At 33.6% G+C, this 23,273-nt stretch overlaps 1 protein-coding gene across 22 annotated transcripts in view; it reads left to right on the top strand.

Moving 5' to 3' along the window:
• RIMS1 (regulating synaptic membrane exocytosis 1) overlaps positions 1-23,273 on the top strand; it is a 291,302-nt gene that overhangs the window by 173,967 nt on the left and 94,062 nt on the right. For 13 of the 22 annotated variants that reach the window (XM_090136155.1, XM_090136167.1, XM_090136171.1 and 10 more), the window contains 6 exons: positions 923-994; positions 6,115-6,268; positions 6,839-6,964; positions 10,828-10,890; positions 14,564-14,653; positions 19,825-19,908. In XM_090136155.1, coding sequence (XP_089992281.1) covers positions 923-994; positions 6,115-6,268; positions 6,839-6,964; positions 10,828-10,890; positions 14,564-14,653; positions 19,825-19,908 — 589 coding nt within the window. Of the gene's footprint in view, positions 1-922; positions 995-6,114; positions 6,269-6,838; positions 6,965-10,827; positions 10,891-13,555; positions 13,634-13,999; positions 14,114-14,563; positions 14,654-19,824; positions 19,909-23,273 lie in introns of all 22 variants that reach the window. The other 9 variants (XM_090136172.1, XM_090136166.1, XM_090136165.1 and 6 more) reach the window with 3 other exon arrangements.

The following is a 23,273-nucleotide window of genomic DNA, read 5'->3' as shown; positions in this document are numbered from 1 at the left end:
AAAACACTTCATTTAAGTTTAGTTTCAGCTTGCAATGTACTTTTATATATGCATACCATATAATCAGATGAAAGAGTGAATTTAAGCAGCAAAGAGAAGCTGCTTTGGGAGGTACAGCTGTTCTGAAGATTCTGATTTCAGGTTTGTATGATTCACACTAAAAATAATGAATGTCTTGAAATATTTGACTGTTGTAGCCTCTCTGTTCATTTAACTCATTAAAAGATTTATTTTAAAATGGGAACGATGTAGGACATTGTTTTTAATATGCTTTCAAGCTATTTTTCTGATTTTATTTTATTTTTTTTAACATAAAAGTCATTAATTCCAGCCAACGCATAAGAAATTGGGGCATATTCAGGAATGAATTGTATTCATTTATACAATTATACAATGTATACTTTAATTACTGCCTGAGAATATATATAGAGATAGCAAACTAACCTTTAGTTTTCATGAGATATTTGAACTTTTTAAAAGGCTGTCAGTGCTGCTTCCTCTTCTCCTTTCTCACCATATGCTGCCACCTCTGCTTTCCTGTTCAGCTGATTCAACTTGCTCTACTCACTGAAATAGCACAAATAGTACAAAAGTAAAAAAAAAAAAAAAAAAAAAAGTACCTTTTTTTTTTTTCTTTATTTGAGAAATAAAGAAATCTTTTTGCTTGCTTTGTGAGCTAAACTAACCTCATAGAAAAGTACTGAGGGAAGAAAGGCAGAGGAGGCTGCAGCATCTGTGAACCTGTTGGATTCGCTCAGCTGTTTGATGAGACATCACCAAATCAGTGATGCAGTTTAATTCTCCACTTATACTGTTTAGACTTAAAATCATCTTTTCAATTTTTGTAGTACAAATGAACCTATTTTTACGTTTTATAACATGGCCAGTTGTTCAGGTATTTGTTTACCTTACTGTTGTGCAGGATCTCGGCCAATCAGTGATAGTGACATCTCAGATTATGATGTTGATGATGGTATTGGAGTTGTTCCTCCAGGTGCGTGGGTGAACAGCATGGTCCTGCTTTCTTCTTTCTTGCTTGCTTATTTATTTATCTTCATTATAACATTTCAGAATATTGAAGATATTGGTTTTAGAGAATGCATAGTGGGAAAAGCAAGTTTTTCTGATCATTCCATGGTTCTTGTCCTTCTAAAATGTAGTGAATTAAAAGATTCTCTAATTCGTTCATTGGTATTTCTTTTGCATACCATTCTTCATATATGAACTACGTGATGGTTCAAATTGTTTACTACATAATGTTCCAAACATTATTAAAAATACTAATTTAATTTTAAAAATTACTTCACAACATTAATTAGGGTTTCAGTGTTTATTGCAAGCATGTTTTCTTTTGCTTTTTGCTTGAAACTTAGATGTAAAAGAGTCTTCCGTGGACTTTATTGAGAATGCATGGCTGTAGATTAAGATGCATGTAGCATGGCTGTACCTTCTATAGTTTCCTTGAATCTTCATGACCTACCATTACCCTAAATGTTCATAAATTGGCTTGTACCATGGTTAGACTTTAATTCATCATCCTTTTGTACTTTGGGTGCCATATTTTTCTATTTCTATTTGACTGTTGTTATAAGTCAGATGATTAGGTTTCAAAATTGTCCCAAGCTATCCTAAGATTTGCCGTTTCATTGGCAGTACTAAATCATTTCTTCCTTCAATGTCCCTGATGACAATTACTGAATTAAATCATGGGGGATTCTAGAAAGTTCTCTATCTTCCCGATCAGAGTTTAAAATAATCTGACAGTTTATTATTATATATTAATTAAAAATACATTGTGCATATAGATCCAAATTTTGCTTCTTTTTATGTGTTAGGATCCTTTCCTTATTTTCATACAATTGCATAAGAACAACTAAGCAGGAAATTTGTTCCATTATGTCTTATAATTGTATTTGGTTTAATGAAGTCATTAATCTTCATTAAACCAAATACAATTATAAGAAATAATGGAACAAATCATGTGGCATACCTGTGTGTGCTTTCTTACCTCTCGATATACATACTTAGAGCAGGAGTTTTTTTTAAGCTGCCAATTCTTTAAGGCATTCATGAAATAAACCATTTCCATCTAGCCAGAAACATTCAAGAACGTTCAGCTGAGTACATTGGACTCTATTCCCTGGGTCAACCCCTGAATAACTACAGTTCTCACAGAAAGTTCTTAGGACAGCGAGTGCTCAAGTGTGGCTTTGAAGAATACATGGGAGCAGACTTTCTCAAGAGATCACTGCAGAAAATTGCAGTATATTGCAATGCCATATACCACTGGATTTTTTTTAGAATCGGCTCATGGAACTGTTTATAAAAAGTGTTTAGAGTCATAGCTTTAAAGTAACTTAAGTTGAAGCTCTGCTTAACACAATTTATTTTTGACAAATTTTTGTGGTATGCCTACGTTTGTTTACATGAATATTATTTTAATGCTCTCAGCCTCTCCTCAGATGTACGATTCTCCAGGCTTTTAATTAGCTTTGTGGTCCTGCTCTGGACTCAGAGTCCTTTAACTCTTTGTCTTTCTTCTATGGTAGAGCTCAATATTCCAAATGTGACCACACCATTACTGAGTATATAAAAAGGGTCAGTAAAGGATTTATAAAAACAAAATAAAACATGATCTGAGGCATTAGTGGCTTATATTGAGTTGGCAGTATACAAGAGCATATTAATGAGCTGTAATGCTTTTGAGTAACACTCCAGAAGAATTTATTCTTCTGTCTAAAATTGTCAGTATAAATGGCTGTGTAGTACTTAACATTCCTGAAGCAGCAGGGTGACATCAGCATAACACCTTGCATTGGCTGTATTGCCTTTTTTGAAAAAGAAAGTTAGTGCTTTAAAAATCAGAACATTTTCATCATCCATGCAGTTTCCATTTCATGTCACACCTGACAGTTTCCCATGACCACCTGAGAAACTTCTTCTCCATAAACTGCCATAAGCTGTATTGCTGCTCCCATGCAAAAGAAAAAATTCTCTGCTCGCTCTGGAGAGCACAGGACCTTTGTTTTTGAAGATACGAGGAGATGTTACTGTTGCTGTCACTATCATGGTCACTGTGGAACTATGGATGCAGTTTAACCGACTGAACAAAAAGTAAAACGTAGGAGAAATTTTATTTACTGTTGCCCTGTCTGTGCTATAAGCTTTGTGTTCACCCAATGCATGGGTTTTTAAATATTGTCTCCAGATAGCTCACCTGTGAAGAATATACAGGGAAATAGCATCTTCATATGCCAGATGCTTAAGTGCACAGGATGATCTTAGGTATTGGTTTCTTAGGTGGACCAGAAATACTCTGAAAGCACATTTTAAACTGAAATTTATTATTGAAAACTTGAAGCACACTTCAGAATAGTTAAAAAGGTTAGAAAGAAGCCTTGGATTTCTTTGATTTTAATGTTTAATAAATATAACCTAGTTTGTGTGTGTGTGTGTGTGTGTGTGTTAGAGAGGACGTGATTTTATGTGAAACATGTTATTTTTCCAGAAAATATATTCTCATGCATAAAGCTCAAGTTTAATTATACTGGGAAAAGGAACACATCAGTTTTTGTCACGTGTAATCATTTGTCTTCCTCTGACAAAAATACTAGACATTTTCTGCATCAATCTTATTACAGAAAATGAGGGAATCTCCACTGAAATCCTGAGTGAGTCACTGTTTTGTTTCAAAGTTTTCACTCAGTCCTTGTACTTATGTTGGGGGTATCCTGATATTTCTTTCTAGTTTTATTGCATGACTCTGAAAAACATTTTCAGCAGATAAGATACTCCATCATCACAGTGCATCAAAATCAATGTGACTTTGGAGTCTTTGTAAAAAACTTCATGAACCTTGCAGTAGATACTTTCCAGGATCAGGCCCCTTTTGCAGTCAGTACTCACTAACCCATTGCGATTAAGTGGCAAGTATTTGCTGTGTATGTTGCTACTAATTTGCATTCACAAAGGTTTTTTTTCGTCTTTCTTTGGCTTTCAAAAGATAACAACCATCCTCCCCAAACTTACATATTGTCACATTTAAAATTTGATGCCACGTTCGTTCATTTTATTTCACATGCCTAACTCAGTGCTATCTGAGAACAGTGCAAACATGCAAACACAACATTTATGTTTGCTTGTGAGCTACTTTGTGTTTTTATTGTGAATCTTTTTCTTTGTCCCTGTCCTCCCCTCTAAGATCTATCAAAAGTCATATTGTTTCCTATTCCCCTAATTGATTGACTTCCCCACATCTCTCTGCTTCAAAAGATGAAAAAAAGAGATTATTTCCCATGTTCTTGTACTAACCATGAAATATAAGATAATAATTGGAGAAAATAATAATAGACTTGTAGAGGTCTTTCTGCATATGTTTTTGAGCTGACATTAACTAGAAATTCCATAGTAAAACTGTCTAATCATCTTTTTTGAATCATGTCTTCTTCCACTCACCTTCTCTGTCTTATATTTGTCGTGTTCAATACTGTATAACAGATGGACACATTTCTGGGGGTTGTAAAGTTATGAGCTTTATAATCAGAGAAAAGAGCCTTAGAGGTTCTTGGATGACAAAATACACAATTTAGTGGGCCCCTCTTCTGAATTTTTGAATTTTGTTTATTAAGGTGAATCTGTTTTATGGTAAAAGATTTTGTAGTAAAAGATTAATATCACTTTTAACAAAATGCTTTCCTTCAGGTCTAATGCTGAGATAATGTATTCAGATGTTAAATGTCCATTAGAATTACATTAGTAATCTGATGAGTAATTTGAGGGAAATAATGTGAGCCTTCCCTTGATTCTTGTGATTGAAGTTCAGAGTTGTAGCAGAACATGTCGTTAAGTCTCACATCACCAAGGTGATACTGATTTCATATACAGGCCATACATTTAAGAGGCTTGTAACGATCTGCTATAATATTAGAAAAGAACTCCATGAGTTACTCAAATTATGCAAAATAATAATAATAAAAAAAAACAACCTATGTCAAAAACCTTGAAACAGTAGAGAAAGAAGCTCAAAAAGTGCAACCTGTTTCATTTATCCAGTTGAAGGTGTAGTGTTTAGATGATGGTCTTTTCCTGTATGGAGAGAAGATTTCTGATACAGGCTGCTTTTTTAGCTAAATGTAAAAAGCACAGTACAGGTATCTAGTGCTAGACAAATGCAATAGAAACAGCAAAATGATTTTTTGTTGGTTTGTGAGTTCAGTTAGGGATGACTAAAGAGATGACCTTTTCTATAATTCAGGGAGATTTTTTTCTCATCTAAACATCTAGATAAGAGCAACTCTGACCAAATCCACTTAGGATATTCTAGAAAGGTAGCAAGCTCCTTTTGGAAGCAGCACATCATGCTGATCTTCATTTGGTACAGGATTTTTAGGGTGAGGTTCAAAATGTGAATGAACAGTACATTATTTAGAACAAAAGAACAGGAATATCAGCAGTTAAAAAAATAGCAGAATGATAGTACATTTTTATAGTTCTATGCAAAAAGAGATTATGAAAAATATTGCATCTCATTCATAGTATTTGGAAAATGTGGTCTACAGTGGATATGGCGCTCAAACTTTTATATTATACAGTATAAACGCTTGTTATTTTTGAAAGTAGGTAGCTTTGAGCAAGTTGAGTGGGAGAGCATTTTTGTATTTAACTGAAAAAAGTCAGAAAGAGGCTTTATTTTTGAGCAGTCCTTTGTGAGTCTGCCATAATACACAGGCATGGCTTCTCCCTTTGTTAGAGGAGGTAAACCTATGTTACTTAGATTCATTTCAAATATTTGCTACTGAATGACAATTTTGAAATAGAAATTGCTATGTGTACTCCCTCCCAAGATAGAAAACAGACTCAGTTCTCTCCCTCACACCTTCTTGTGCATACTAAAAGTAATTTCAGTTTTTCTGTCACTACGCATATAGAAATTGAAGGGTAGTCCTAGTATTTTGTCCTGGCTGCATGATATGTCAGGATGTACAACAGCTGAATGACTACCTGACAGTTGTGTAAGCATTTAGTTGTGTATTCCTGAAAGGACTAACCATCTGAATTCATTCAAAATCCACACTATTATTCTCTAATTTCCTTTTGTTGCCCTCTTACCAGTAGGTTATAGATCTAGCACTAGAGAAAGTAGATCTACAACACTAACTGTGCCAGAACAGCAAAGAACAACACATCATCGTTCACGATCTGTATCTCCTCACCGTGGCGAAGATCAGGGCAGGACCCGTTCACGTTTACCAAATGTGCCATCACAGAGGTAGGCATCACAAGTGAGTGAAACTGGTTGGTTTCAGTTTGTACAGTCTCTCACTGGTATCTGTTTTCTTTTGTTCAGCATTTTGTAGAAACAGAATTGTATTTCAATTTAATAGTTATTTGAACTTGATGTATTCTTTTAATAATCATTTAAGCGCAGCCACGAGATTAATCATATATTTCTAAGAGTTACCTCTTACTAATATTTTCCATGTGATTCATCTTAGATTTGGAAATGCTATTCAGGCAGTGACTGAATCTTATATGAAGTCTTTATTAGGCATTTTGGCATTAATTTAGGCATTTTGATAGGACAATAAATAGTGCAGTATACAATTTGTACACTAACTATGAATATAACTTATTTTGAAGTAATAACTAGCTTGAATTACCAATTGTATTTATAATTTGTTCAGTCAACCTTACCATTTAATTGTCTATTAAGCTGTATTGTTTATGAAAGAAACAAGGTTATCATACATATGTCTGCCTTTCAGGAGTTTTTAATTGTCCACTAAACTATATCATTTGTGAGAAAAACAAGAATATCATACATATATGTGCCTTTCAGGAGTTTAGATGAAATTCATCAAATGAGAAGATCACGTTCTCCAACTAGACACCATGAGGCCTCCAGAAGTCCAGCTGATTACAGATCCAGAGACATGGATAGTCAGTATTTGTCTGATCAAGAAAGGTATATTGTCAGTCTGAACTTGGAAATAACATTAGAAATGTCTTTGTCAGTTTGCCTGCTTTTAAAATGTTTAGCAGAAAACCACAGCCTGTTAGTAATGGGGAAGGGACAGATAATCATCCTCGTTGCAAAAAGTAGTCATAATTAAATTATCTTTGCCTCTTTTCTGGTGAAAATCTGCACTGGGTTGACAGTGATAGATGTTTGGACTAATGGTTCTTAGTTGTTTGTCCTAGACTACTGTGCTGTTTGTTTCATGCACATGTGCCCTGAGAATTTGCTTAAAAGCCATGAATCTACATATATTTCCTAATGAGTCTTGTAACAGAGACCAGAGAAACATATTTGTTTCTTTTGGTAGTCAGAAAAATACTAGGATGACTTCCTACCACGTGGGAGTTGAATGCTACAGTTTGTTTTCCTATGTGAATATGTCTTGGATATCTACCTTTTCAGTCTCACAGAATTTTTTATCACATTTTGGTGAACTTGGTACAGTATATAAGCATAGGAAGGATAATTACAGTGCTTGTAATTAAGAAAAATCTCCAATCATTGATACTTGACACTCCCTGGAATTTATGAAGATGCCCAGAGAATATGTTCTCTACTAGTAGGCATTGTTTTCAGTTATTTAGGAATAATCTTCAAAAAATGGAAGAAAATTGGAATGATCTTGCCTGTTATTTTTTTTGTTTTGTTTTGTTTTGTCATGACTTATGCATGAGAATTAATAATTTACTTGAAACTGCTTAACATTTCAGTGTCCTACTTCATAGGCAAGAAGTATATACAGAATTGTCTAAGTTGGATTTTTGTATCAAATTTCCTTTTAGAGACGAATTGAAATGGTTTTTAACTATAGCAACATTGCATTTATAGTTAAGCTAGTTCATGAAATTTCCACTTGTTGCAAATGTTTCACGTTATTTATTATAGATAGGAATATATTCAAAGTATTCCTGAAAATATTTATTGGATAGCTTTCTTGTTCAACAGACTTAGAAGAGACATTTAAAAGTAGCTCTAATCATTAGAAAGAAATAAATAGAGTTGGCTTCATGCAGATTTATGTTATTGCCTCAAAACATAGAATAAATGACAATACATACATGAATTATGTTTGGAGAGAATGGATGCTTGGAGATGCACAGGTGCTTTTTCAAAGATGAGCCATCAGAAAGAGCACAGCAGCAAAGCACTGCTGAATTTTTTCAGATGAATAGGAAGTAGTCTTCAGTTTGCAGAATTCAGAAGATGCTTTTCAGAAATTTAAAAGATCAGACGTGAAGGATGTACTTGACTTATAGGATTTAATCAAAGGTTCCCTGAACTTACTTTCCTCAAGGAACCATCTTGTGCGCTTCTCTCTCTCTTTTTTTTTTTTTCCATTTGCTTTTCCCCAGATACCTTCAGTTGTTGAAACTTTTTAACTGTTGCAGACTTCACTGTCTTCCCATGAATAAGAGTAGAATCAGAGTGGATCAGACTCAATTTGTGATTTTTATATTGTTGCCAACTGTCTCATTGCTGATAGAATCTTTCACATCTCAGGATAAAAAAAAAAGTAAATATTCAGTATTAGTACCAGTACAATGTCTTAGTATCAACATTAGTGCAAGTATTATGTTCTTCATTTATCGAACCCATCATCTAAGTGTATTCTTGTAGATACCAAACATAAACTTGATTGGAAAAGGAGCATTTTTTCTGATAATTGCATAGCAGAAATTGCAGTTGCTCATTACTTTTGATCATTTTCTCTCACTTTCTCAGTGATCTTAGTGATCCTAAGTTAATATTGAATATTTTTGTAGACATAGCTATGATAGGCTCTTAGAAAAGCATCTGGTATGATACACTCCCAGCAGAACTGATCAGTTCACTTTACCTTTTTTTAATGTATTCTTATATATATATATACACATATATATGTATGTATATATATGTATGTATGTGTATATATATATATATGTACACGCACACATGTGTACATGTGTGTATAAATATGTGTATATGTATGTGTGTATATAAACTCTTTAGGAAAATTTTATATTAGGAAATCTAGCAAAGGAATATACTTTCATTAGGATCATCATCTGACTCTCAAGTACCCCATTTCACTTTTTGTCTTATTCCTAAACAATATCTGCTAATCTGGGTTCTTAAATATTCCCATTAGGAAGTTCTTATTTTAAAATAATAAACTTTAATATAAATGTCTCCAAAACAGCTTTAGTTTAGTGTAGAACTTCCAGTATCACCTTACATTGTAAATAATCAACTGTTATGGATTTTTGCCTTGGTTTTGTTTTTGTTTTTTTTTTTTTACTTTGAGGTTTTCATGGTGGATTTGCTGTTTATACTCCTTTTCTCAATGAAATATTACGGTTTGCCATGGGAGCATTTCAGTGGATATCCTTTGGCTTAGCAAAAGTAGAAAAAATATTATCAAATTACCTTTCACAACTACTCTTTTTCAGATTTTATCCTGTTTCTCAGAAGGATTCCTGTCTCTGAAAATTAAGCAGTGCATAACATTTCATGATTATAGTGTTTTTATGCGAATTTCTTCATTTCTTGCAAGAAAATCTCAAATATCCTAAGTAACTGCAGAAAATGGTATTCTTTTCCTAATACACATGTAAATGTAATTTGGAAATTTGCGTATAAAGATTAGAAATGGAATTTTTTCTTTAAAAGAAAAAACATTTCAGTTCACCTTTAATACCTTTTGTTGCATCTAATATAGGCTAGTGATTCCAGATACAAACTTAACTCTCACTTGTTACTCAGAAGCCATTATTTTAGTCTTCCGATTTCAGAACAGTAGAGAAATATTACCTATGCTGCATCAATTAAATTAATCATTTTATAGTGGTATGAAGCACAAAATACATTGAACAACTGCTACTTCATTTATGTTGTAATCTTTTCTCTCTCTGTCACCACAGTACTTCATACTATTCCCTGCTTATTCTAAAATAGCATGTTTCCATGAAGTTTAGCTTTACTTTCATATTTACAATAGTCTGTGGGATGTTGGTACTTCGTCTTCTTGATCATATTGAAGTGCATAAAACTACAAGATTAAGTCAAGGGCTGTTTCATATCATAATCACACTTACCATAGGCATAAATATGTCTTAATTTTACCATCTTTTTGGTGCTAGCATGTGCTCAGTTGCATCAAATGAGTAATAGATTAGTTGGCTGATTTTCTGAATTGGATACAGTAAGAAACAAAAAATCTGATAACTGATTAGCAATTTTTTTTTTGTTTTGTTAGGCTAACATTGCACAATACTGAAAAGAGCTATCAGTCAGAACTTCTATTTGTCCAAACATATTTCCTGTTAATGCATATTTTTCTTTTTCCCAGAAGGACAAAAAGGGTTTACTCTTCCCATAAATTGGATTGCAGTGAAATAACAAACTCTCTCTCCTTTTTTCTTGTATTCCTTTGTGGCTTAGAGAAAAACAGTTGCCTTTCTTTTTTCTAAAATATCTCTTTGCAGTTCTTTGATGTGTAAGAAAGGAGGTTGTTAGAGAAATATAAATGATTTATGGAGACAGCTTTTGTCATGAGGAACTCTGAATCAGAACTGAAATTTAATGGGAAAAACCCCATGAAAATAGGTGAAAGGATTTGGTTGAAAATGTAGTTATTGCGGGCATTTTTTTTTGGCTCACATACTTTGAGAAGTGCAGTCTGGGTTTGAACATTAGCAGTCTATGTATTTTGGTGGAAGTTTCTTGGTTGTTTTTTTTACGTTTTCATTTGCGTTTCATTGGCATAACCCATGTCATCTAATGCTTCATAATTATATCTGTTTCACTCACCACCCATCCTGTCTGTGCAGTGAGCTTCTTATGCTGCCCAGAGCAAAACGAGGAAGAAGTGCAGAGTGCCTACATACCATCAGGTAAATACAGGAATCTGGTACACCTCTGGTTAGCTGTGTGTGCTGTGTGTGCCCGACATACAGTAAGTACAGACCTTCCCAGTACATTGTGATTCAGGTGTCAGTTATTCTTTGTTTTTTTGTTTTAAATCAGCTCAAGATGTGTATATATGTTTGTGAACATCAGTAGTAAGGGTTAAAGCAGCTGAAGAATTCCTGATTTTGCAGGTTTTTTTTGTTTGTTTGTTTCTTTTTGTGGTAGATTATCTGTCTAGTCACAGTAGTCCTGATCACCAATGCATGGCAGTTTTGTTACAGTTTCAGACATTTTTTTTGAGTTGTTTGTTTTCCTTTATTTCCATTTCTATGTCTGTATTATAGCCAAGCACTGGCCAACAATCTTTACTCCTTGTGACTGACACCTAATCTCATGCTGACTTTGGACATTTAAAGAGAAAAGTAGAGGGATGAAGGAGAGCATGATTTAAAGGCATCCTCCTCACAACCCTAGATTTTAGGGAATTCGTAGTACTTATATTTTTCCTTTTGAATTGTGCTAATAATTTGATCCAGGCATAAACTTTTCAGTTTGTGCTTATCTTCAATCTTAAAAAATTTATTATCCCAGGGCTTGAACCTCTCTTTCTCAACTGTTCCCAGAACTAAATATGACTATCTTAATATCCTAATCAAGTAAATCTACCTTTCAAATAAATAAATAAATAATTTCATTGTCATATTTTAGCAAAAAGCTTCTGACTCAACATTTTAGATTTTAGCTTAATCACTTAGTAAACTCCCTGTTATTTTGCATCATTTTACTGTCATGCAATATCTAGATTTCACTACCTCTTTCCTATGGCATTTTTCTTTCTATTTTATTCTCCATAACTTTACCCCTTACATGTCCCCAGCCCTGTGCTTTTTTTTTTTTTTTTAAATAATTAAAGATTATAATTTTCATTATAATTTTGCAGTGACAGAACTTAAATTCTCAATGCACAGAGTAAATATTATATGACAAGCTTTTGTTGCTCTTTGCCCAGCAGCTGTGGATTTTCAATTGTGTTACAAATCCACTAGGCAGACTGGTAGCTAACCAGCTAAAAACTGTGCATGGGCATGTACACAGATTAGAGGAACACTGAATTCAGAGAGTGCAGCCCTTTCTTGTGTTTTTTCTTGTTACAATTTTTGTTTTTATTTTCTTATAGAGTAATAGAATGGCTTGGGTTGGAATGGACATTTAAAGCTCACCAGTTCCAACATCCTGCTATGAGCAGGGCTGCCACCTACCAGATCAGCCTGCCCAAGATCCCATCCAGCTTGGCCTTGAACACCTCCAGGGATGGGGCACCCACAGCTCTCTGGGCAGGCTGTGGCAGCACCTCACCACCCTCTAAGTAAAAAAAAAAAAAAAATCCCCCTGATATCTAATCTCAGTCTTCACTTTTTTTGTTTCAAGCCCTTTTTCCTTGTCATATCAGACCATATGAAAAGTTGGTCTCTCTCCCGTTTGTAATCAATAAAAAGGAATAAGTTATCCCAAATTATTGAACTAATGAATTTAAATAGCAACCTATTAAAATAACAAACAAAAATAATAGTTACACTGATGTTGTACAATGAAACAAAATATTATTTTTATTAATATATTGAATGTGAGCATAGAGACAAGATAGATTGACCTTTAAATGTAACTCTGAGGCCTATACTGTTCTTGGCTATATAGTGTGAAAAATCCTTTCAAGGAAAAAAAAAATTATCTGCGAACTGGTTGTCATCTTTCCTCCTTTCTCATTCATAGTGAACTGACATTTGTTCATGTTAAAAACAACATTATAGGGGATTAGTCCTGTTTTCTAGGCAGCTTGCTCAATAATGATTTAATTGTTGAAATAGCTTCAGCTTAAGTCGAGATAGAAGATAGTGTGTTAGATGAAAGAAATATTATTATGAGATGGTCCAAACTAAAGAGTCAAGGTTTGTTGTAGAATCATAGAATCACCAAGGTTGGCAAAGACCTACAAGATCATCCAGTCCAGCCATCTGCCTATCAGGCCATAGTTCTGGCTAAACCATCTCCCTCAACACAATGTCTAAACGTCCCTTAATCAGGGTATGATTATTAAGAATATTTAATTAGGTTTTGAAGCTGATATACCACTTCCAAAAAACTTCAACATTCAAAGATGCCAGGTGCAAGTACATGTATAGCTGTCTTTGTGGTGCTACATATCTTTAGCAAGCTTTTCATGCTTAGCTTTGGAAGCATGTCTCAGTTAAAATCTCTGTAGGTCTAAATAAAGCATTACTAAGACAAATAAATAGCAACCTAATCCTTTACAAGAGCTCGTATATTTTAATTAAAAATCTCAGTAGTAGGAATTTAGATTACTTTCCTTACAAGAACAGTGTCTGAACTATGTTAGTATTGTCATGAATTCATGGGCTGTACTAACAAGAGAGTAAATTAAAAAAAATTGCCCCCCGGTAGCTATCACAGCAGGTGAATTGAGAAGAACATACATTAAGAAATCTCCTCATGCAGATATTACATATAGTAGAATATTATGTGTTTATTTTAAGTTCTGGTCAATCTTGCTTTACTTTTATCTGTGTTTTTTTTTTTTGTTTGTTTCTGGCATGTTTTTGTGTTGTCCTCTTTTCTTTTTTCACTTTCAAGAAGTTCTGTTAGGCACTATAAAACACTACCACCCAAGATGCCTTTACTAGAAAACGGTGTTCATTGGAACCTATACAGGTAAGAAGTATTCAGAGTCCCCTTTAAGTAGTTAATGACTTCTTCGAGTTGAATTAGTCCCATATGTATATGTGTGTGTGTATATATATATATACACATATATTTATTTATTAAAAAAAAAAAGAACAAAGCGTTTCATATGCTTTTGATAAACATGAGTGAAGGGACTTCTTCCTAAAATAACTTCATATACTCTAAATTATCCCTACCTAAAAAAGACAAGCACTTTATATTATGCACAATTTTCTTCATGGTTAACATTGTATGTTGCACGCTTTGTCTTTGTTGCGTTCTTTTGTTTGTGTGTGATTTTGCTTACATGTCAAATTTATTTTTATTTTGCTTAAATAATTTTAATTTACAAAGCTCAACTCTTCCTGCATGTGCTAAGACCAAATCAGTGGTTAGACAGGATATTTCTCTCCTTCGTGATTGCCTTAATTCACGAATTCCGAAATTTGGAGATGATCTACTGGTTAGGTAAGACACTAAGGATTAATACCCTCTCCTGTTTGTATCCCAAATGGATTTACAGAATTAATGAGCTTTATTGTAAAGTAATTTCACGTCATATATAGTGTATCACATCCTTTTATGTTGGCTTAAGACTTACTGCTATTAATAAGGATTTAGAATTATTGTTTGATATTTCTCATTCCACTCTTATGCCAGTGGATATTCTGTCTCCCTCAGTTTTAAACACTTCTTAGCAAGAATATTTTAGCAGTCTTTTATTTGATTTTATTTTCTAAACAAAACTGGGCTCTGTCATCCAGCCAGCTCTTTTATGTTTTCCTTAATTAAATCATTGTGATTTTACATTTTCTGTAAAGAGAGCATTATTTTATGAGTTAATATCTAACATTGTATTCCTTTCTTTGTTTTCTTTTTCTTTCTCTTCTACCATTGGATGCAATGCACTGGCACTAGTGAACTACAGCCCTCCCTTGACAGGGCTAGGAGTGCTAGTACCAACTGCTTGAGACCAGATACTAGTTTGCATTCACCAGAACGAGAAAGGTATAAAATAAAAACTTATAAATTTCTTGTCATCTGTGCTGGTGGTCTTTCTACGTTTTGTTTTTCTTTATATGAGTACTCTACATTCCTGTACATTCATGTCTGTTTTGATATTTGTAGACATTTTTGCTCCTATATTCATGTATGTCATGTAAATTGTGTCTTGGAGTTTATAACTGCTTCTGGCTTCTTTCCTTGTTTCAGTTCAAGCTGATGTCATTGTTTGCAAAAGTCCTCAGTATGCTGATAAAAGCATTACAGTGTTGAGCATTTTGACAAGTATCACTTGATTGTTAATCTTCATCATCATTTGCTAAAAAGTATTACGTTTATTTCTTGCCTGCTTTGTGGACCGCTAATGAGACAGTGACATAATTTATAAATTATACAACAAAACTCTCACATTTTTAATCCAGAACTGTAGTTTTTGAAGCCACATATTTTCTATAGGACACCCAGCCAAACCTCATTGCTTCTTTAATCCGATCTGTTGCATCTGCTTTTGCAATTACAAGGCAAGTCACTGCAGTAAGTTTTTGGTGGTTTTTTTTTGTTGTTGTTGTTTTGTTTTTTTTTGCTCTGTGATGATAATATTAAAGCTCACTTAAGACTTAGGAAGTCAAGTTTGCAATTTACATGAAAGACTTTTTTGTCACTTACACTGTGTAGGTATTTTTTGGATGTTTTCTGAACCTTTAATAGTTGAATATCTTGGTTCAAAATCCTAGATGAACTAAATATAATTGATGTGTTTGACAGATGAGATTATTCCACAAAGGAATTTTTGAGTACCTTCTGGTTTTGGTTGATATTTATACCATTTTAGAGTGAGGCTTTAGCTTCACTTATGGCTGTAGTAAACTCCCATCTATGCGACATAATTACATCAGTTCAGTGCAAACTAATTTGGCAGTTAATATCAAGCTGCTTTCTCAGTGAATTTACAATATAATTAGGAAAACTGTTGTATCAATGTATTATTTTGGGAGAGTAACTGTGAAGAAAGGCAGTAAGAACTTGATGTTTTTCTTTGAGAAAAGGTGTCTCTTGTTTTTTCATGCATGGGGGGAATTTTCCTTTCCCTCCTCCCCAGCCTCCTACTGCTCTTTTATTGCAACTTTACTGTTTTCAAGCTGTGCTCTAATTGCACAGAACTGACTCATGCCTTACTGGAATATTTCAAGTAGATCTACATTAGTTCACTCTTTTTTTAAGATAAAGCACTAAATAGCATAACAATGTATACCTAGTCATCAAAAAAATAAAATTAAAAATAAAGAAATAAGGCCACTCTCACCAAAACACAGGATACCATTCTAGACATTTTAGAAAAAGTATTGTAGCATCATATTACTATGTGTGTAGCTACATACAGCTTTACTCATGTGTAAGTGGCTATTTATTGCAATAATGTATGGATATAAGTAGTGTACATATTAGTAGTTTTATTTCAGGATGCCAGCCATCAAGCTGGAATTTTTAATGAACAGTAGCTGGCAATGGAAAAATATCTGGCTAAAATACTGTCCTCAAAATGGTATCTGTTACTGACATTAATTAAGTCTCTTGTGTCTTTAGATTCATCTCCAGCAACATCTCTCCACAAGACAATGAATAGAATCTGCAGCTTTTAACCTGTGCTGCTCATAAACAGAGGTGTCTAATTTCTTGTCATGGCCTCTACTGCCAATAATCTTTGCCAGTTTGCCTCTGGTCCAGATCCAAAAAAAACTGTCAAGAATTTTATGTCTTTGCTTTATAAATCCTGAGGCTGACTAAAAATTTGCTTTTGACATGGCATCCTTTATGGGGGTGTAGATAAGCTCTTTTTTTTTTTTTTTTAATGACAATCAAATTGAATATTTCCATGGTGGTTTTGTTGCAAATAATAAGGTATGTGCTTTGTCAGAGTACTGTCCTCAGGAATTCTTTTTTTATTTAGATATAGATATACTTATTTTTTCCTAATGCAGCCCAATTTTTGCAGGAACTTGCTGTATGTAGTATCTAAAAATATCACCAATTTAGTCTTACAGTTTTGAGGTGAACTGATTTAGGAAATTTCATACTCCACTGTTGAACATATCCACTTTCACTTTAGCATGAGGTTACTCATCAGTTGCGTGTAATGATAGGAGAGTACTTAGTTTGAAGAACAAACAATTAAGTTCAAGAAACATAGAAAGCATTTTTGTCTGTGCTGAGCGTGACAAGAGTAAGGCACTAAAATTACAATATGGTAGCTTACCAGTTCACAACACTAGGAAATGTTAGAACAATTCACAACACTAGGAAAAAATCTTTTTGAAAGCAAGTATAATAAAACACTCCAATAGACAATGTGGAAAAGCTTTTCTAAAGCTTTGTTACTGGATACTCTGATAAGAGATTGGACAACTCATTGTCAGGTGGATTGTGAAATCCAATCTCTAAAGCACAATGTTTTTTTATATATCATTATATATGTAGGAACTATGTTGAAGGCACTTCTAGTTGTGTTTGTGGTACTTTCTTATTTTAATTCACAGTGTGGATTTGTAGATTTTATTTTAAAATTGAGCCTTTTTATCCTCAAAATATAAAGATGAATGTGGCATTATATCTTCTCTAGGAAAAGATAGGAAAAAATTCCCAGTTTTTTTGGTCAAAATAATTATCTTGTCAAGGTTTGTGGTTATCAACAAGACATGTATTAGTTTTATAATTTAGTAATAGTACCTTCCAAACCCATAAAATCAGTTTTTGCTGCTACTGTAAGAGTTTTCATTGTCATCACCATGTCTCAAAATTTCTGCTTCTGTGTATCGTGTCCTAAAACAGAGGTTTTTGTGTGCTATCACCAGCCTCAAATCAAGAAAGCACATAGGCATGGAATTTACATGTCCCGAATCAATTTGCCTGTGGTTTCTCATCACTGTAGCCTCCTCCCCAGATGATCTGGTGATATGTAAGATTGTAGCCAGTGACAGTTACTTACTAATATCAAGTATGGCTTATTGATTGTCTGAATTTCTTGTGTTCCAAGAAATTATTCTTGGAACAGCAAGTAGCACAAAATTAGTTGTACAGATTGATAACACTTGTATGCTTTGCTCCTCAGAGGATTAGATAGTGGAATTCTCAGCAAGTAAAAGTGAGTAGTACAGCAAAGTAAAGAGTTCATGTAGAATAGAGTCTGCCTATCTGTAGAACGCAGTGCAGCTCTGCTTGGGCTTGATCCGAGGTGAAGTAGGAATTCAAATGTTTCAAAGATCCCCAGTGTTTTTAATGTCAGCTGCTCGTTACCACTCAAACAAGATACAAAGCTAAACTCGTAAGTAGATAACAGAAAAGTTGGAGCATCATTTGATCTGTTTAAGACTTGATCTGATTTCATTGTAAATTTCCTATTTTTTATTTTAGTAAATCTGAAGCATTCGGTGTTCATATTGCATGCATGCATTTAATAGCAATGTTGAATGTCACTATATTTAAAAATATGTAGAGTAAAATGATTGCTTGCATTAAGTATGTAATGCATTGTGGTTTTGATTATTTGCAAACATGTAAAGGAATAGGTTATTGCATGTTTGTCTGTTTGTCTGCTTTTTACTGTGGCTCCTGGTCAATAAAACTCAGAGCATGTTCTCAAAGGTCATACTGCATGCCCTACTTAGTTCTATCAAACTCTATTTGATACTTACAGTGGATATCAGCATATTAAGGGCTTTGAGTGCACTGATGCATTAACATTTTCTTTGGCTCCTGCTTTGGAGAGAAAAAGATAACTGCTAACAACCTGTTTCCTCTTGAGAATTCCAGCAGATCTACCTATATGTTCAAGTGATGCTAATCTCCTTGAAACCTTTGTTATTTGCATGTTGCATAAATCAAACCCTTTTCCTTATTACATGGACTGGAAGGATGCCTCAGAAAGTGACTATTACACAACTGTGCAGCAATTAGTTAAACACTTTGCTGCTTTTGTAAATTAATCAGTCAATTTGAATTTTCTAAATCATTACATTTACACTCTTAGAACCCCATAACATCACCAAAAACAAAAGCAACGTCAATCTTCAGTATACTGTGCATTATTTTAAACTAAATGAAATTTTTAGCAAAAAAGTCACATTAAGACACTAGAGTACATAGTACAGTATTGTTAGCTTTATTAAATTAACTATAAATTAGTATTTGCTCTGGTACTTTGAAGTTACTAAATAAGAAATGTACCTATATAAAGCTATTATTTTCATCTTTTAACTTCTCTGGTTCTGCAACAGAACTTTATTAGGAAGTAAGCAATGCTGCCACGCTGTCACAGGAACAAGAGCTCTGGTTTATTTATCACTACTCTGCTGTGAGAGTCCTAGACACAAGAGTCAGGACACAAGAAAGTCCTTGACACAAGAGTCTCTGCTGCTGCTAGAAAGAAATCCAAAGGGAACAGAATCTGAAGAAACAGCTGCTTGTGACAATCGTGGTCATACAGTTTTGTGATTGTTTGCTCAAAAGCATAAGTCTTAAAATGTACTGAGCTTTTTATTAGTAGGCATGTGTACATCCATTGCAGTCAAAGCAAGAGATCTCTATAGGCAGATGAATGGAGCAGAAGATGACTCTCTCACTGCGTTGCAGAAAAGGGATGTCTTTGGATTTTTCTTATAATTCATGCTTGTATATATTTACCAAGAATGCATTTTTCACTGCAAAGAGTAAGGAGCGATTAGTTTAAATGGTCAATAGAAAATATCATATGCTCTTTTGAAAACTCTTCTATTTTTGAATTTGGGATTTCTTTGGGAATTCTTTGGGAAAGGCAGGCTTTTAAATAGTCTAGTTTTGGAGACTAATAATGAACCCAAAAAGTCAGAAGGATCGTGAGGCTCCGCTTTCACAGTCTGTAATAATGTATAGACTAATAATGTATACATATAATAATGTATGCTGTGTGAAAGATTTAAGTTAATATGATGAAGTTCTGATTTTTTGGAAACACATCCTTAGTTTCATCTGAAATAATTCTGCAGTGAGCAGCCATAATAATATACCTGGAAATTAGAAAAAAAATATTGTGATGCTCTTCCATTACTTTGTGGGGTATTTTTCCAGTCCCAAGTCCCATATATTTAATTTTATCACAGACTAAATGTCCTGTTTTTTTCCTATTTTGTTGAACGGGCAAACAGGGGTAGATGGTCCCCCTCCCTAGAGAGGAGACGACCTACTAGTCCCAGGATTCATATCCAGCATGCATCTCCGGAGGATGACAGGTACTAGGCAATTCCTCCCAGCTGAAAGGTGGCTTACTGCATCTTGCACTCTTAGAGGAGTATTCTGAAATTTGAAAGTATGCATGTTTGTAGAGACATACCTTTAAACTCCAGAAGCCCAGAATAAAATAGCAGCTTTAGATATCATCTCTGCATTTTATCAAACTGTTATAAAGCACCTAGAATCAACGCCTTTACGAATTTTCTGTTTGTCTGAACAGTTCCAAGCCATATAATCAGATGTCTGATAAAACAAAACATCGTCTGCTAATGTTCTTCACTCTGTTTTTACCTGCTTCTGTAAATGGTGGTGGTGTTTTGACTACGGTGCTTTATAATATGATAAATAGCTGTTGTAGAGCCTGTTCTTGTTTAGGTGTTTAATTTTATTGTTGTTTGTTTTTGTTTTTTTTTCTTTTTTTCTTCAAACAAACTGTTCCTAATTAAAAAAAAAAAAAAAAAAAAAAGCCATGATATGTTGAAAGTCTTGGTATCACTTTCTGATTGCTGTATGTAGAAATTGGCAGCGCTCTTAAACTCTGTCCTAAATTAGGATGCTCATCATGGAAAAGGTTTTCCTAAGAAGGTAGGTTTTGTTAAAGCCACCAGTGCTTCAAATACATTTTTACACTGAATGTGAACTATAGCTAATAGAAGCACTGTATTTTTTTCTGATCATGGACTTTCTACTCATGTCAGTTTTGGGGTTTCATTGCTTTGGCAGTGGGTATTTTTGTTTGTTTTTGTTTTTTAATCTTTTTTTTTTCCCCTCTGATTAATCAATATTGTTTTTTAAGCAGACATAATTTCTATTAACACTTAAATTCAAAATTTTTGTGTTACAGTAAATGAGAGAATACAGATGTAAATAAACCATACTTGTGTACACACTTACAAATCTGCTCTTAAAAGTGTAACTTTTTCAGTTACTTTGAGTGCTGGTGGTTGCTTTCTATTCAAGAATGCTTACGGTTGTTATATTTGTACTTTAATTTCTTGTTTGCTTGATATTGGGTGTATTCAACGAATACAAACTGGAAAGAGTGTGAAACCTGTAACTGTGTTTGGATAACATTTCTCCTTTTACTAGACTAAGACAGCATTACAAATTATAAAACTTAAGTTGTGAAACATTATTTCAAATTTGGCCATTCAAATAGAGCATTTCTCAGTGTTTTAACAACATTGATTCTGAGCCCTTTGGTGGGACAGTTATTAACCATTTGAAAATGTACTTTGTATATTTTAGACATTTACAAAGTAATTTTTCTTCCCATTTTTTAAGCTGTGAATCGGAATTGATGATAAAATCTTGATGTCATTCAAGTGATTAGAATTAAAATACATTTCAGTGAAAATGGTTCTCATCTGGATGCCTCCCTTCTCAATGCAGAATTAAAGCCTTCTGATATCAGCCAATTTTTTCTGAATGTATCAAAGATTGAAATTATCTAATACCTTCTAATAAACATCTTGCAATATATAGAGTCTTTGGGGGGCAATATTTTGAGTTAGAGAAACTGCAGTCTCATTTCTTAGTATAGTCAGTTCCCATCCAGTGTGTAAAATATCAGTGTGGAATGCTTTATCTTTATAGAAAATTTCTATTCTTTGAGTTTACATTCATTTTGATTATTTTCTCACCTTTATTTGTCAGTTGGCCAGGACTATTCAGTTCTGACATTATTTGGTTTTAAGGTGTGTTTTTATTAAATTGACAGCTGATACCATGGTTGTTGAGTATCTGATGGATCAACAGGGATAACTAACAATTACTTATCACCACTTTCAGATCATTTTTTCACAGATTAATTGACTTCGACAGATGTCATCTTACACTTCACTTGAGTACATTCCAGAATTCTTACAAATTGGCCCAATTTGCATATAAAATGCAATCAAGATCTATTCCTGAGTATATTTCTTAAACATAGGACTTACACATGATTTCTAATTTTGATCATTCCAATTCAATGTTTGTAGCATGATATTTATTGATAATTCTTCATAATATACATTTTAGTAAAGATCTTGGCAAGGTTATCATTATTCTAAAAATCACTTTCCATATTGGAAAAAAAATGACTCCTTGATAAACCTTGAAAAGAAGATGTTTTACACTTTACTTCAGTGTTAAGAATGAACAAGCGTTTGGTTAGTATTGCATTTTTCTTGACGTTTTAAAGAATAAGTTTTGGGTTGAATTTGGCAGCTTTATTTTTGAGAGTTTTTTTTGTTGTTTTTTTATATATTAGAAATTAGAATTAGAAATTCTCTCTAAAGTGAAAGACTTTCTGTTAATTGGTGAACTGTGAAAGTGTGAAAGCATAAGTAGTGCTAGAAACAAGAAGAATGGAAAGTGAACACTAGGTGGGCATTTTATTTACACTGTTATTTTTGGGATGTCTTGGTATAAATTAAGCATGTAACCAAGACTGGATAAAATAAAACTTTTAAAAATATTTATTGGATACTTTCAGTTCATGAGAAGTTGCTTTTAGTGATCATGCATGTGAAAAGTTCTTGTCTAAGTGCCATCTTGAAGCAGCTGCTGAGCACAGTGGTGCTTCTAATACAGCCAGAGGAACTTGAGGTGTGCTACGTACTACCAGTGGCAGGCTAATTTGACTGGAATGATTCTTTCCCATCCTTTCAGCAACACTGTGCAACTTGAATCAGGAGGGCAGTTTAGAAAGACATGAACTGAAGTGCTAGGAATGAGTGAGGAGCTGCCAAGCCTTCAGGGTAGTGACTTCCCTATTCACATAATGTGTAGATTCAGCATTTCAGAAATCTCAGGAAAAATCAGGAAGTATTGAATGTGACATTCTTGATGTCTTAAGGTCTTTTTTAAAAAATAGAAATGTTTTTTTTTTTTGTCCCTTTGGAATACTATTGATAGCAATATTCTTTCATTTATCTCTGTGGATTATACTTAATAGCAATAAGCAACTTGAAGCACGTGTCTTGTACATGAACTGTGAATACCTTGTCTGTATTTATAATATATATTGTGCTTGTCTGCGTATGTAATAATGACTTACTGGTTTGGTATGAAATTTATTGCAGTTAGAACCTTAAGAGAAATTTTAGCATTTGCTCACTACACTGAAAGTATGGATGCAGATTTAATATGTACTGTAGATTATTAATATACTGCAAATTTTGTTGTTTACTTTCTGAGAACTAAGACTGATATTTGAAACAAACCTTACGTTGATATATATTACTGAGAAAAAGAAAACAGTCTGTGTGATATATTCCATTGCAAGCTAACAATAAACCAAGATGCTAATAATATCTGTGCCAAACTGAAAGCTATGAACAAATTCTGATGTTCTTAAATGACTTCAACAGAAATGAAA

This window comes from Phasianus colchicus, chromosome 2 (assembly GCF_987193195.1).
Source record: "Phasianus colchicus chromosome 2, bPhaCol1.hap1.1, whole genome shotgun sequence".
In the NCBI taxonomy this organism is placed as follows: Eukaryota; Metazoa; Chordata; class Aves; order Galliformes; family Phasianidae; genus Phasianus; species Phasianus colchicus.
The sequence above is the reverse complement of the archived record's forward strand: the minus strand, read 5'-3'. Positions and strand labels throughout refer to the sequence as shown.